This window comes from Coregonus clupeaformis, chromosome 5, assembly GCF_020615455.1.
Source record: "Coregonus clupeaformis isolate EN_2021a chromosome 5, ASM2061545v1, whole genome shotgun sequence".
Lineage (NCBI taxonomy): Eukaryota > Metazoa > Chordata > Actinopteri > Salmoniformes > Salmonidae > Coregonus > Coregonus clupeaformis.
This window is the reverse complement of record NC_059196.1, coordinates 31,471,657-31,487,038: the sequence shown is the minus strand read 5'-3', so window position 1 is coordinate 31,487,038 and position 15,382 is coordinate 31,471,657. Positions and strand designations below refer to the sequence as shown.

Genomic DNA, 15,382 nt, shown 5'->3' with positions numbered 1-15,382 from the left:
AGAAAAAAGATGGAGGTCTGTGCCCGTGTATTGATTACCGCGGTCTCAATCAGATTACAGTGAAGTACAGCTATCCACTTCCTCTGATTGCGACTATGACGGAGTCATTACACGGTGCTCAGTTCTTCACAAAATTGGATCTTAGGAGCGCATATAACTTGGTGCGCATTAGAGAGGGCGATGAATGGAAGACAGCATTTAGCACGACCTCCGGTCATTACGAGTATCTCGTCATGCCATATGGGTTAATGAATGCTCCTCAGTCTTCCAATCCTTTGTAGATGAGATTTTCCGGGACATGCAGGGGCAGGGAGTAGTCGTGTACATAGACGATATTCTGGTGTACAGTTCTACCCGAGCTGAGCATGTAGCCCTGGTGCGCCGAGTGTTGAGGAGGCTGTTGGAGCATGACCTATATGTCAAGGCAGAGAAATGTCTGTTCTTTCAGAAGTCGGTCTCCTTTTTTGGGTTATCAGTTGTCTGCGTCAGGGGTGAAGATGGAGGTTGACCGGGTGTCAGCTGTGCGTAATTGGCAAACCCCAACCACTGTGAAAGAGGTGCAACAGTTCTTGGGCTTTGCGAATTATTACCGGAGGTTTATCCGGGGTTTTGGACAGGTGGCAGCTCCCATAACGTCTCTTTTGAAGGGGGGTCCGGTGCGATTGCAGTGGTCAGCTGAGGCGGACAGGGCTTTTGGGAGACTGAAGGACCTGTTTACCTCAGCGCCGGTGTTGGCGCATCCGGATCCCGCTTTACCTTTCCAGGTAGAGGTAGACGCGTCCGAGGCTGGTATTGGGGCCGTTCTCTCACAACGGTCTGGCACACCACCTAAACTCCGCCCCTGTGCTTTTTATTCTAAGAAGCTCAGTCCGGCGGAGCGGAATTATGACGTAGGGGACAGGGAGCTGTTAGCCGTGGTACAGGCCCTAAAGGTGTGGAGGCATTGGCTTGAGGGGGCTCAACACCCTTTCCTCATTCTAACTGACCACCGTAACCTGGAATACATCCGGGCAGCTAGGAGACTGAATCCTCGCCAGGCCCGCTGGACTATGTTTCTAGCCCGGTTTGTGTTTAAAATCACTTACATCCCTGGGTCCCAGAACGGGAAGGCTGATGCCCTGTCTCGGCGATATGACACGGAGGAGAGGTCCGTTGAGCCCACTCCCATACTACCGAAGTCTTGTCTGGTTGCACCGGTGGTATGGGAGGTCGATGCCGAGATCGAGCGGGCGTTACGCACCGACCCAAGTCCTCCCCCAGTGTCCTGTGGGTCGGACGTCACGCTCCGCTCGAGGTACGCGATCGCCCTCATTTATTGGGCTCATACGTCCCCCTCCTCTGGACATCCAGGTATCGGCCGGACAGTTCACTGCCTTAGCACTAAGTACTGGTGGCCAACGTTAGCCAGGGATGTGAGGATTTATGTCTCCTCCTGTTCGGTGTGTGCCCAGTGTAAGGCGCCCAGACATTTGCCCAGGGGTGCTACAACCCCTGCCCGTTCCACAACGACCCTGGTCCCACCTCTCGGTGGATTTTGTTACAGACCTTCCCCTCTCACAGGGGAATACTACCATCCTGGTCGTTGTGGATCGGTTCTCGAAGGCCTGTCGTCTCCTTCCCATGCCGGGTCTACCTACTGCCCTACAGACCGCTGAGGCTCTGTTTACCCATGTCTTCCGCATTACGGGGTACCCGAGGATATAGTGTCTGATCGAGGCCCCCAGTTCACCTCCAGAGTGTGGAGAGCGTTTATGGAACGGTTGGGGGTTTCGGGTGAGCCTTACCTCGGGTTACCACCGGAGAGTAATGGGCAGGTTGAACGTGTCAACCAGGATGTGGGGAGGTTTCTGAGGTCTTATTGCCAGGGCCGGCCGGAGGAGTGGGCGAGATACGTTCCGTGGGCCGAGATGGCGCAGAACTCTCTCCGCCACTCCTCCACCCAACTAACCCCTTTCCAGTGTGTGTTAGGGTACCAGCCGGTTCTGGCACCTTGGCACGAGAGCCAGATCGAGGCCCCCTGCGGTGGATGAGTGGGTGCGGCGCTCGGAGGAGACATGGAACGCTGCCCACGTTCATCTGCAGCGGCCATCCGTTGGCATAAGACGAGCGCCGATCTCCACCGCAGTGAGGGGCCTGTGTACGCACCTGGAGATCGAGTCTGGCTCTCGACCAGAAACCTGCCCCTCCGCCTGCCCTGCCGGAAGCTGGGTCGGCGGTTTGTGGGGCCATTTAAAGTCCTGAGGAGGTTGAACGAGGTGTGTTACAGGTTAGAACTGCCTATGGATTACAGGAATATTAACCCCTCGTTTCATGTGTCTCTCCTCAGGCCGGTGGTAGCTGGTCCACTCCAGGATTATGAGATAGAGGAGATTCCTCCGCCCCCGTTGGACATCGAGGTGGCTCCGGCGTACACTGTGAGGTCCATCCTTGATTCGAGACGCCGGATGGGGGGTCTCCAATATCTCGTGGAGTGGGAGGGGTACGGCCCGGAGGAGCGGTGCTGGGTGCCGAGGAGGGACATATTAGACCTGTCCCTGCTGACCGAGTTCCATCGGGGTCATCCTACGCGCCCTGCTCCGCGTCGTCCCTGGTCGTCCCCCGAGGCCGGATCGGCGCACGGCTGGAGCCGCGCGTCAAGGGGGGGGTACTGTCACGGTTTCGGCCGAGGCTGCTCCTTCTCCTTGTTCGGGCAGGCTTCGGCGGTCGTCGTCCCCCGGAGTACTAGCTGCCACCGTTCGATGTTTCATGTTTGTTTGGTTTTGTCTGGTTTTACACCTGTCCCTTGTTAGTGTTTGATTTTGTTTCCTATTTAGTTATCGTGTATTGGGTCAGGTGTTATGTGTGATTATTGTTGTCAGCTGTTGCCAGAGAGGAGGTTCCTCTCTCTTATCGTTAGATTTTGAGAGTTCGCACTGCGTGCGCTTTTTCTTGTTTTCGCACTGTTGTTGTTGTGCGTAATTTGTTCGTGCCACCCGGTTGGGTTGGCGACTCATTCCTGTTTTGGATATACTAAAGTCTGTTGACGAACACCCTTGTTCCTGCGCTTGATTCCCTGCACCACATCCACACGCAGCGTTCTGACATTTTTCTCATTCTGTCTGTCATAGTTGACGTGTACCTATGATGAAAATTACAGGCCTCTCTCATCTTTTTAAGTGGGAGAACATGCACAATTGGTGGCTGACTAAATACTTTTTTCCCCCACTGTATGCTGAGCACTTGTTGGCTGCTTTTCCTTCACTCTGCGGTCCGACTCATCCCAAACCATCTCAATTTGGTTGAGGTCAGGGGATTGTGGAGGCCAGGTCATCTGATGCAGCACTCCATCACTCTCCTTCTTGGTAAAATAGCCCTTACACAGCCTGGAGGTGTGTTGGGTCATTGTCCTGTTGAAAAACAAATGATAGTCCCACTAAGCACAAACCAGATGGGATGGCGTATCGCTGCAGAATGCTGTGGTAGCCATGCTGGTTAAGTCAATTCTAAATAAATCACAGACAGTGTCACCAGCAAAGCACCCCCACACCATAACACCTCCTCCTCCATGCTTTACAGTGGGAAATACACATGCGGAGATCATCCGTTCACCCACACCACGTCTCACAAAGACATGGCGGTTGGAACCAAAAATCTCAAATTTGGACTCCAGACCAAAGGACACATTTCCACCAGTCTAATTTCCATTGCTCGTGTTTCTTGGCCCAAGCAAGTCTCTTCTTCTTATTGGTGTCCTTTAGTAGTGGTTTCTTTGCAGCAATTAGACCATGAACGCCTCATTCACGTAGTCTCCTCTGAACAGTTGATGTTGAGATGTGTCCGTTACTTGAACTCTGTGAATCATTTACTTGGGCTGCAATTTCTGAGGCTGCTAACTCTAATGAACTTATCCTCTGCAGCAGAGGTAATTCTTGGTCTTCCATTCCTGTGGCGGTCCTCATGAGAGCCAGTTTCATCATAGCGCTTGATGGTTTTTGTGACTGCAATTCAAAGTTCTTGAAATGTTCTGTATTGACTGACCTTCATGTCTTAAAGTAATGATGGACTGTCATTTCTCTTTGCTTATTTGAGCTGTTCTTGTATAATATGGCCTTGGTCTTTTACCAAATAGGGCTATTGTCTGTATACCCCCCCTACCTTGTCACAACACAACTGATTGGCTCAAACACATTAAGAAGGAAAGAAATTCCACAAATTAACTTATGCATAGCCATGGAGGCACACCTGTTAATTGAAATGCATTCCAGGTGACTACATCATGAAGCTGATTGAGAGAATGCCAAGAGTGTGCAAAGGTGTCATCAAGGCAAAGGGTGGCTATTTGAAGAATCTCAAATATAAAATATATTTTGATTTGTTTAATACTTTTTCTTTACTACATGATTCTATATGTGTTATTTCATAGTTTTGATGTCTTCACTATTATTCTACAATGTAGAAAATAGTAAAAAATAAAGAAAACCCTTGAATGAGTAGGTGTTCTAAAACTTTTGACCAGTAGTGTACATTGGCACCAGGGTCTGAATACTTTTCAAATGCACTGTACATGAATCAAGGGGAAAGTGATGAGTGATTGTGATACAGTAGGTACTGACTGTAGGGATGTAGTCCATGTCTGACAGAAGGCCCTCTCCAGTAGCAGGCCGGCTGATGCCCACATCCCTCCTGTCCTCCTCCAGGGCCTTCTTGGCCTCCTTCACCACTGCAGTATACCTCTCATCATCTACACAATACAAGAATAGCGAGTTACACACTGCAACAAAACAGTTTTAGAGTATCGAGATAGACCTCCACAATAAACACAGGCACATACCGAGCTCTCTGGGTAGGTCCAGGCACACCCTGGGGAAGATGCCCTCTCCTCTAAGAGTGATGCTCTCTGGCTCAAAGAAAGCCACCTGCAGCTGGAAAGTCTTGTGGAAGACCTCAGGGATCCCAGGGAGATAGTACACTGACAGCTTCTGCTCTGCATTCGCCTCGATGTAACCCTTTAAGTAATGAGAGACAAGCAAAGGGTTACATAAGGAAACACCGTAAATAGCTACAGTAAAACCTCAGCTTAGCGCCCTTACTCAGCCTTAGCCTAAGCTAAGTAGCTTTTGTTTTGTCTTGTTTTGTTTTATACTCTTTGCTGTACAGTGTCCTTGGGTTTTTTGAAAGGTGCTTAAAGGGATACTTGGGGATTTTGGCAATGAGGCCCTTTATCTACTTCCCCAGAGTCAGATTAACTCATGGATACCATTTGTATGTCTCTGTGTCCAGTATGAAGAAAGTTAGAGGTATTTTTGCGAGCCAATGCTAACTAGCGTTAGCGCAATGACTGGAAGTCTATGGGTATCTGCTAGCATAATGGACACAGACACATAAAAATGGTATCCACAAGTTCATCTGGCTCTGCCAAAATCTCTTGAAAGTAACTACATAAAGTGTGTATGTAGTTACACTAAAGGATTGATAGAGAAAGCAGACTGTAAAAGGAAGGTTCCCCTGTGCTGTGGGCTGTCTCACCATTCTGGAGATGACCAGGGGATGTCCAGGCCGAGGGTCCTCACACCCATCCTGCTCCCCCAACAGAGCACTGAACTCAAAGCCCACCTTCCCTGTGTTCCTCAGGGTGATCTCTGCCTCTGCCACACGGTCAAACAACTGCAGGAGAAAGAAGGGAAGAAGAAGAGCGGGAATGGATCCAAAAAATGTATGCTGAACCGGCAAGGAGGAGACGATTCTGCTGATTCACTCATTTACAAATAAAAAAATCAATAAGTCCTTGTTTGAATATCAATGATAATTGCATACCCAAACAGGGACGAATGAAAAACACAAGCAAAGAAAGCCAACACAGATACCTCTATCCTTCACAAGTGAACTGGACTCAACTAACACAGCCTCAGGGTGACCATAGTACAAATACCTGAAGGCCAAAGTCTATCTCTGTTCCGTTCAGGCTGTAGGTGACCAGTGAAGCCTCTCCTTTGAGTGTGATTTCATACGTGGGGCCCTCCTCGACCTCACACAGAGCCAGAACCTGACCACTGATGTCAGCATGACCGTAAAAGGAGAAGGACACCACCTGGCTTTCACCTGGCTGCAGCACCCCATATATAGGTAGGATATTAAACACCTACATCAAGGAGAGGAGGAGAGACAGATAAAGAGGTATACAGTAGGTCAGAACAATGATAGACCGATAGAGAAAGACACAAGGACATATGGATAGAACAATAGTGAGAGGGTAGGAGATGCACAAAGGAATAATTCAATTCAATACTGTAATTCAATTCAACAATGTTCTCTGTTGGTCCAATGCAGCTGTTTTTATCTCAATATTAAATAATTTCTGGGTAACAATTAAGTACCTTACTGTGATTGTTTTCAATTAAAATGGTAAAAAGAAACAAAAATAGCTTCTTAGCAAAGAGCAATTTCTCAAACAAGAATTTTGCTAAGACTGTCTGGTCTGAGTGGGGACTGGAAAACTGAAAACTAGCTGTTATTGGCAGAGAGGTTTGGAACTCTTTCATATTGGTCTATTAACTAATTTACCGCCTGGTGATTTCACCATGGAAGGCCAAAACTCTATCCCACCAAAACAACATTTTAGGCTGTCTTTTCAAACAGCTCTTACTCTAAAAGGGCATTATCATCATTTTCAATAATGAGCAATAGAGACAGAGAGGAAACCTTATCAGCTGGGCACCTGATAGTGGGTACTGTACCTCCTCCACTCCAACACTGGGGTGCTCCTTTGTAGTGTGGCTTGCTGTGCCTGTGTTCTGATCAGTACTGGCTGGCCACTGTGCTGGTGAGGTCCTGTTGTGCTCCTGTCTGCTGGGGTTGTAGCTGCCTCGCCCCTGGCTCTGCCTCCCCTCTGTGATGAGAGTGGTGGTGACTGGAGCTGACAGGGGATCTTTGGGAGAGCTCCTCCCCTCCTTAGTCTCATTCTCTTGGTCTCCCTTCTCTTCCTCCCCCTCCTTATCCAGGAGCAGTTTGGGAACCTCAATTTCCCTGAAGAAAAAGTTTATAATGTGTTATGTTATATCTACAGAATTGAGCTGTAATAAAGACAACTCACTGGACATTTAATCTTGGATCGAATAAGGGATCCAAGTAACAGACACATTAACAAAGTAAAAAACAAAGATTCATTAGTCCATTAAAATTAGCAATAAAAGAAATCAGTGAAGGAATTCATACTAGCACAGTATGTCCTCTCAGAAGCTTCCTGATCCTCCCCCAACAACACTATCTCGTCTCTCTCTCTCGCTCTCTCTCCCTCCCCCCTCCTTGGTAGCTACACGCTTGGTACATCCATGATGTTAATTAATTACAGAATGCTCATTAATTACTGACATTTTAATAGAACTGCTCCAATGGACTGAAAAATAATTTTGCAAGAAAGGGGACTGGACAGATGTTGCCAGATAATAAATGAGAGACAGACATGCAAATTGACAGAAATGTAGTGAAATGGCGACATAGAGAGACACACAGATTCATACAGAGATACAAAATACAAGGAGACATGGTGACATAAGAGACCAAGCAGGTAGAGCCTGCAGACTATAGTAAGAGTAGGTGTTTTGTGGAGTAACAGCAGGGGGCAGTGTTGTATGCGGAATTCTATGGCAGTTTGTTCCACCAGCAGAGATAATTTAACAGGGAAATTAATATACTCCAGAGGACCACTGTCAGGAGGAACCACCATATTTTCTCTCACCAGAAAATAGAGGATTTTAAGCTTTCTATCTTGTCCCACTGCTCTCATTTGTAAGCATTTGTGTGTGTGTGCATATGTATGTGCATGTGTGTGCATGTGCACCACTGTGTGCATGTGCTGACATTCCATCACACTAGTCCCCAGACACCTCAGAAGTCTCTGGAACAAATAATATTTCAATTACACAAAACAGTCAGCAGAGAGAGAAAAGTATACATTTTTATATCGTCAATGTTGTCCACGAAGCCCAATGCCTTTTCAAAGAGCATCTGAAGTGAAGACCTTCATGGGAGATGCCTGAAATGATTATTCTCTGCTATAACTGGGCTAGATGCTGAGAATCCAGTTCTTCAACCATTTGGAATTATTTCCAATTAATGTGAAGTTCAAAAAATCTGATTCTATATGTAGTCACTATCGTATGAAATAAGCCTGCTGTGAATCTCTGCTATAAGAAGCTAATTTCTGTCTATATGTTGACATGATATAAATACATTATATTGCTCATTCTATTCCGATACAGGGTGCAAGTACTGGAGCTTGGTGAACGGCAGGATCAGACCTGTTTGAGTCCACTCTGATGTCAATGTTTCTCTTTTTGGACAGGTCCCATTGCGTATCCCTCTCCTCCTCATGTGTGGTCGCTCTTCCCTCACTCACGTTGGTCTGCTCATGAAACCTGGGAAAGTGAAATCCATCAGCACCAAATCAGCAATGGATAGCAAGGGGCTTGAGCTGGTCAAGATGAAACTGTCCGTCAGCAACATATACACCATAAATCAGTTAGCTAAGTGGATGAAAATGGTGCAATAAAAATAGCAGGATCACCCATGATTTAATTACTGATAGGCATTTAATTAGCAGGTTGGCCTGTGCATTGTGTAAACCCTGTGAATATTGATAGGAAGGGTCATCCACTTCTAAGAGGATGGGTCTGGAGAAATGAAAAGCAGGAGGCTGTGATAAATCTTCACTGGCCTGAACTTTAGCCCCCACAGAGAGACAGCACTATTGATTCATCTGAGGCAGGACATGGCAGCAGCTGAAGAACAATTAAAAACTATAAAAACTCAACACTACGCTGCCAGAGATTGGAGCTGTATTGACAGCTGAGATTTAACATCAGAGCCAGCATAGGCCTTTTGACTACTTTGAGTGCTTAGAGTGTAGTATTTGTTTTATTTTCTACTTCACTTATAATCATTTCTACTATCAAATTATTTTGCTGAAAATCTGCTTTCTGTAAACACTGCAGAAACCCTGCTGTGATCCCAAAAAGCAGGACATCATTGATATGGAGTCTATAGATCTGGATGAAAAGCAGGACATCATTGATATGGAGTCTATAGATCTGGATGAAAAGCAGGACATCATTGATATGGAGTCTATAGATCTGGATGAAAAGCAGGACATCATTGATATGGAGTCTATAGATCTGGATGAAAAGCAGGACATCATTGATATGGAGTCTATAGATCTGGATGAAAAGCAGGACATCATTGATATGGAGTCTATAGATCTGGATGAAAAGCAGGACATCATTGATATGGAGTCTATAGATCTGGATGAAAAGCAGGACATCATTGATATGGAGTCTATAGATCTGGATGAAAAGCAGGACATCATTGATATGGAGTCTATAGATCTGGATGAAAAGCAGGACATCATTGATATGGAGTCTATAGATCTGGATGAAAAGCAGGACATCATTGATATGGAGTCTATAGATCTGGATGAAAAGCAGGACATCATTGATATGGAGTCTATAGATCTGGATGAAAAGCAGGACATCATTGATATGGAGTCTATAGATCTGGATGAAAAGCAGGACATCATTGATATGGAGTCTATAGATCTGGATGAAAAGCAGGACATCATTGATATGGAGTCTATAGATCTGGATGAAAAGCAGGACATCATTGATATGGAGTCTATAGATCTGGATGAAAAAGCAGGACATCATTGATATGGAGTCTATAGATCTGGATGAAAAGCAGGACATCATTGATATGGAGTCTATAGATCTGGATGAAAAGCAGGACATCATTGATATGGAGTCTATAGATCTGGATGAAAAGCAGGACATCATTGATATGGAGTCTATAGATCTGGATGAAAAGCAGGACATCATTGATATGGAGTCTATAGATCTGGATGAAAAGCAGGACATCATTGATATGGAGTCTATAGATCTGGATGAAAAGCAGGACATCATTGATATGGGAGTCTATAGATCTGGATGAAAAGCAGGACATCATTGATATGGAGTCTATAGATCTGGATGAAAAGCAGGACATCATTGATATGGAGTCTATAGATCTGGATGAAAAGCAGGACATCATTGATATGGAGTCTATAGATCTGGATGAAAAGCAGGACATCATTGATATGGAGTCTATAGATCTGGATGAAAAGCAGGACATCATTGATATGGAGTCTATAGATCTGGATGAAAAGCAGGACATCATTGATATGGAGTCTATAGATCTGGATGAAAAGCAGGACATCATTGATATGGAGTCTATAGATCTGGATGAAAAGCAGGACATCATTGATATGGAGTCTATAGATCTGGATGAAAAGCAGGACATCATTGATATGGAGTCTATAGATCTGGATGAAAAGCAGGACATCATTGATATGGAGTCTATAGATCTGGATGAAAAGCAGGACATCATTGATATGGAGTCTATAGATCTGGATGAAAAGCAGGACATCATTGATATGGAGTCTATAGATCTGGATGAAAAGCAGGACATCATTGATATGGAGTCTATAGATCTGGATGAAAAGCAGGACATCATTGATATGGAGTCTATAGATCTGGATGCACAATGAACTGATATCTACTGATGGCAACTGCATATTGTAGAGCTGCTTGGGGTTCATATTCCCTCCAAATAGATAGCTTGAAATGGTAGCCAAATAGTTGTAGTGTAACAGATTGGGTCCCTTGTTGACTGGTGTGAGGAGATTAAAGGAGTGTGGTGCTGAGTAGTCACAGCCAAGGACTGGCTTTTAGGCTAGTTTACTTTGTGTTCCCAAGATGGATCCAAGGAATGGCTGCCTAGGTAGAGCTATAGATGAAAAAAGCAATATGTGTGCACCGTCAGTAGATCAAACTTTTTATTGAAGCGTCTCAGATTATTTTTTTCCTGTTGGTTTCCTTAAAGAATGGCTGGATTTGGCTTTGCTAACGGTGCAATCATCTAGCTTTTCCCCATCTCAGACAACTATAAACTCCTAATCCCAGAGGTGGCCACTCCAGTACAGTATGGTATGTGCTTACACATTTCAAACACTCCTCATTAGACATTCTTACACACACAGTTAACAGGAGTGGAATTTCGTTTCAGCCTCTTAAGAGAAAGGAAAGTGGCTTGATGAGCAGTCTGATGCTCAGCATCTTTTCAATTGAGGGGGAAATTAACAGCTTGACTAAATGCAGTCTTAATAAGGAGGAGTTCCTTTCCTCGGCTATACCAGCTGCGTCTGCACCATCTGTCCCCTCCTGGAACTACATGAAAACTGGAGCCCTCCTGTGCCTCAATAGAATCTCAAATAAACAGTGGAACCACAATAAACAATATCCCCAACCCTTTATAACAATAAGCCATCCAATAGAGGGAAGGTAATGAAGTGTTTAGGAGTACGCACACACACAAAGGTCAGGGATATTCTCTGCTTCATTCCTGAGTTTTCTTTCCCAGGGATGGTGGCTAAACAAGTCTAATGGTGACGTGGTTGAGGTGGACTAGGCTCTCTACCTGATGGTGTACTGCTGCTGGTCGACCAGGAAGGCCCAGTGGTAGTACACAGACAGAGGGCTGCAGTTGGTCATGGTGAGCTGGCGCTGAGCCACGGTGTGATTCAGTACACAGCCAAAGTCCAGAGCCGCACTTGAGAAGTGCAGGTTGGGGAAGTGGACCTCTCCCCTCAGGCCCACCGTGTCCTGCTGAGGTAGGTCTGAGTAACGCACCTCCAGCACCTCCTCAGCCACCCGCGTTATACTGTCCTGGCAGTATGAGGGGTCGAAGCGTACCCACTGCACCGTCTGCACTCCTACAGCCAGTACCAAAGTCTATCAACACAGAGACATGGACATAATATGGTACCTGCCCCTCAATACTAGACACAGATACCCACCCCAAAATGTTAAAGAATCAACAGTGTCAGATTATGTTAAGTATGAACCAAGGCTATAATTCCTGTGATGTATTGTACAAGTATTGCCTGCAGAAGGATGTACCTTAGAAGTGACACATGTGTGATCACCATCGTGGTCAGACAGACCAAAGGGCTCAGCCAGAGTGAGCTGCAGAGAGAGGGCCAGAGACGACTCATTCCTCAGCAGCAGCTTTTGGTAGAGAGGAAGCAGAGAGACACCTGGAGCCTGCAGTGGGGGCACCAACAGTCACACATTTATAAATCTAACACACACACATATTTGAAAAGGAAAGATAAGACTGATTGTGAAGATGAATTAAGTAACTACCGGTATTCAATACTGTAAACTCTAGAGACTGGGAGTCAACTGACTATAATGCCCTGTAGTTAATAGGAACGACCCACTACTCCCTCCCAACTACTAACTTCTTAAAGGTTAAGCAAAGCAGAAATAACTCAATCTATAATCTCTATCTATCCCTTTCTTGTGTGGGCAACACAATTTACAGCAGGCCTTATACATGGCCAATTCATTCTCAGCCTCTCTCCCCCTCTCCCTCTCCATTCCTTCCCCCATCCCATTTCCCTCTCTCTAATTGCTTTATCCCAGAGAGCTCTGCTGCACAAACAGCCTGTAAATCTAGAGGCAAGGCTGTCAACACATATATTCATGGGACAGAGTCAGATAAAAGAATGTCACTGAAATAAATTATCATTTTCATTTCTGAAAGGTTGATCAGCAACAGGACCTGAAAGCAGCTGCCAGGAGATGTGAGATATGTGTAAAAATCTGCACAGGTTCAGCACGAAAAGGGGCGATAATACAAACATTGCGATAGAGTTTGTGCTAGTGATAATAAAAGTCAAATGGAGAGACAGGAAATCAGTTTCATTATGATGATAGTGGTGACGCCTCATTCTTCCTCATTCAGAATTCAATCATTCTGATGATATCGGATGGAGAGTGCAGAGTGCTTTTTGCTATCCCCATAAAATCCTTGAAAATAACTTAAACCCAAGTTCATCTTCTAATAGGCATAATGTGTATTCAGGTTTAAGCATACTGCAAGAAGTGGACTAATTTTGGATTTGAGCCGAACCCCTCTGGTCAACAACTTCCTCGCCTGTCCACTGGGTTCATATATTATTGGTTATACTAACAGAATCTGGGGCAAAGCTTTGTGCTCTGTCAGAACCATTGCCATCTTCACATCATAAATCAGGAACAAACTGGTGCAGAAGTGTACAGTATAATTTCCATAGGAGATAATCACTGTGATCTAGCTTCATGGAGCAAAGCACTTCTGACACTGGAGCTGGATAAAATAAACACAATGTCTCAACAGAACTCAGCCACCGATCTGCTACACACTGAATGCCTTCAATGAACAAATGAGTGATGTGAGGTCTATTGTTTCAAGACAGTGTTTCCCCCCATTTTTTTTCAGCAGCGGTGGCAGAGTTAGTGGGGGGAGGGGTCTTCCTGCGGGGCGGCGGATGGGGTCTTCCTGGGGCATACATCTATACATCTACATTATATATATTTTTTAATTGCAGTGGCGGTGCACCGCTGCTAAATGCATATTGGGGAAACACTGCAAGCATTATGAAATGTGTGTCATTGGGCATGGATGGCTCCACCATGATTGTAGAAACTTATGTGAATTCCATGCACTAAGGCTTCAATGCACTTGCACAGAGGCTTGTTTCTGTTATGTAAGTTGTGAGCAGAAAGGCAGCAAGTTTAAGGCTGTGGGTGATGAGTGATTGGTGTCACACACCTTCTCCACATAGAAGCTGAGCTGCTGAGAGGAGATGTCCAGGATGGGTGAGACAAACCGACATGTGACGTCCACCGTCATGATGCGCTCCTTCCCACTCTGGTGACCTAGGATGGCGTGACACACCAGCCTCTCTCGGACCACCTGGGTTAGAAACACAGGTATTCAGTACACACATCCCATTAGTTCAAGACAACCTTTATACCAGCAGATACAATTCTGCACTTAAGCTCAGCTTTTGACCTTGTGTAGGTATAAATGTGACATAGTTTCCTATAACTACCCAACAAAAATACAGCCCTGCCATGCCAAAGCTTTTCTGAGACACAGCCACGCTCTGCTTTGCTTGGGCTTTCCTGAATTACAACTCCACAATAGCCATTCAAAGATTTAGGGGATCACAGAGGCTGCAGTGGCATGGGCTTATCTCTGGTTCTTGCTTCTTTCCCTCTCCTGTTCACCATTCAATCAATAGGGACTCAAGGAGGCATGCATCCCAGTAATACCCCAGAGAGGAAGTCAACACCCTGGCCTGTGCAGTTGGAATTTGGGAAGATTAAGGAGGGGCTTTCAGCACCTTTATCTCTGTAGTATTCAACCTTGAACCCCCTGTGTCGTGATCTGATATGCTAGCTAAGAGTGCACTGACTGTATTTTCTCCAAATGTTAGCAAATGTTAATAACCAGCTGTGATTACTATCATCAAACACTGGTAATGCTCCACTAAATGGAACTGGTTTGGCTGAACAAAAAAACTGGAGTTCATAAAGGTATAATGTGGTGAAACATACTAGGTCTTGGGAAGAAAATTCTATCATTTATTCAAAGTCCAACAACTTTAGGTGTTGATGAAGACCATTGTCGTCAATGTTGACTCCAACAAATTTTTTCCCTAGTAACACACAATACACGATCCGCATAGATTTTCATTGAGACACATACTGTATCTGTATTTTGAGGGAGTGTGTATGTTTCTAGATCTCAACTGAATATCTAGGTTGTGTCTGACAGAGGCGTGTTTGCCACCATTGTCTCATGTTCCCACCTTGGGAGAGTCAGAGGAGCCCTCCAGCACCATGTCAGCAGTATGTCCCGGGGCCAGCTTCATACGCATGGGGTGCAGGCTGAAGACTGGCCCATCTACAGGTGGGGGTACCAGGGAGCTGCGACTCTTTCCCTTCCTGGTGGTGTGGGCGTGTGGGGGAACTCTTCGGCGGAACTGGGGGTACCCCTCCCGTCGTCCAGTACAGCTGGTGGGAACGGCGACCTCGGTTGGTCACTCTAAAATGGTACTGACATGGTCCAGAGCTGGGGAGCAGAGGACAGAAGGCAAGGTTTCAGGGGGAAAGAATAAAAAGGATTTGAATGACTGATTTGATTGAATTTGTAAAGTATGCACATTCAGTATTTCCACACTCGTAGCTATACCTACCTGAAATGGGCTCCCAAGTCCAGACTGGGGGCAAAAGGGCGGTTGGTGACAATAGTAGTGCCCTTGCCAGTAGCAGAGAGAGGGATGGTGTGTGTTTCACTATTCTGGATGGACAGGTGCAGCTTGTCCTGGAAATGCAGGGTGTCATCCAGGTGAGCCACTAGCCTCAGCTCCAGCTTCCCCTGGGGTGGAACCTCTCCCTCACTTGGCTCCACCCGCCACAGGGACCTGCTGCGCACCTGGAGAAATACAGTGGGCTTCTGTTACATAGGTTCTTACATTTGATGT

General features: G+C 45.8%; 1 protein-coding gene across 1 annotated transcript in view; it reads right to left on the bottom strand.

Moving 5' to 3' along the window:
- LOC121577462 (hydrocephalus-inducing protein homolog) overlaps positions 1 to 15,382 on the bottom strand; it is a 117,432-nt gene that overhangs the window by 48,777 nt on the left and 53,273 nt on the right. Inside the window, 12 exon segments of the mRNA XM_045213948.1 lie at positions 4,593 to 4,720; positions 4,811 to 4,985; positions 5,506 to 5,643; positions 5,909 to 6,118; positions 6,714 to 7,002; positions 8,277 to 8,393; positions 11,482 to 11,795; positions 11,964 to 12,107; positions 13,663 to 13,806; positions 14,708 to 14,833; positions 14,835 to 14,970; positions 15,095 to 15,333. Of these exon segments, the coding sequence (XP_045069883.1) occupies positions 4,593 to 4,720; positions 4,811 to 4,985; positions 5,506 to 5,643; positions 5,909 to 6,118; positions 6,714 to 7,002; positions 8,277 to 8,393; positions 11,482 to 11,795; positions 11,964 to 12,107; positions 13,663 to 13,806; positions 14,708 to 14,833; positions 14,835 to 14,970; positions 15,095 to 15,333 (2,160 nt within the window).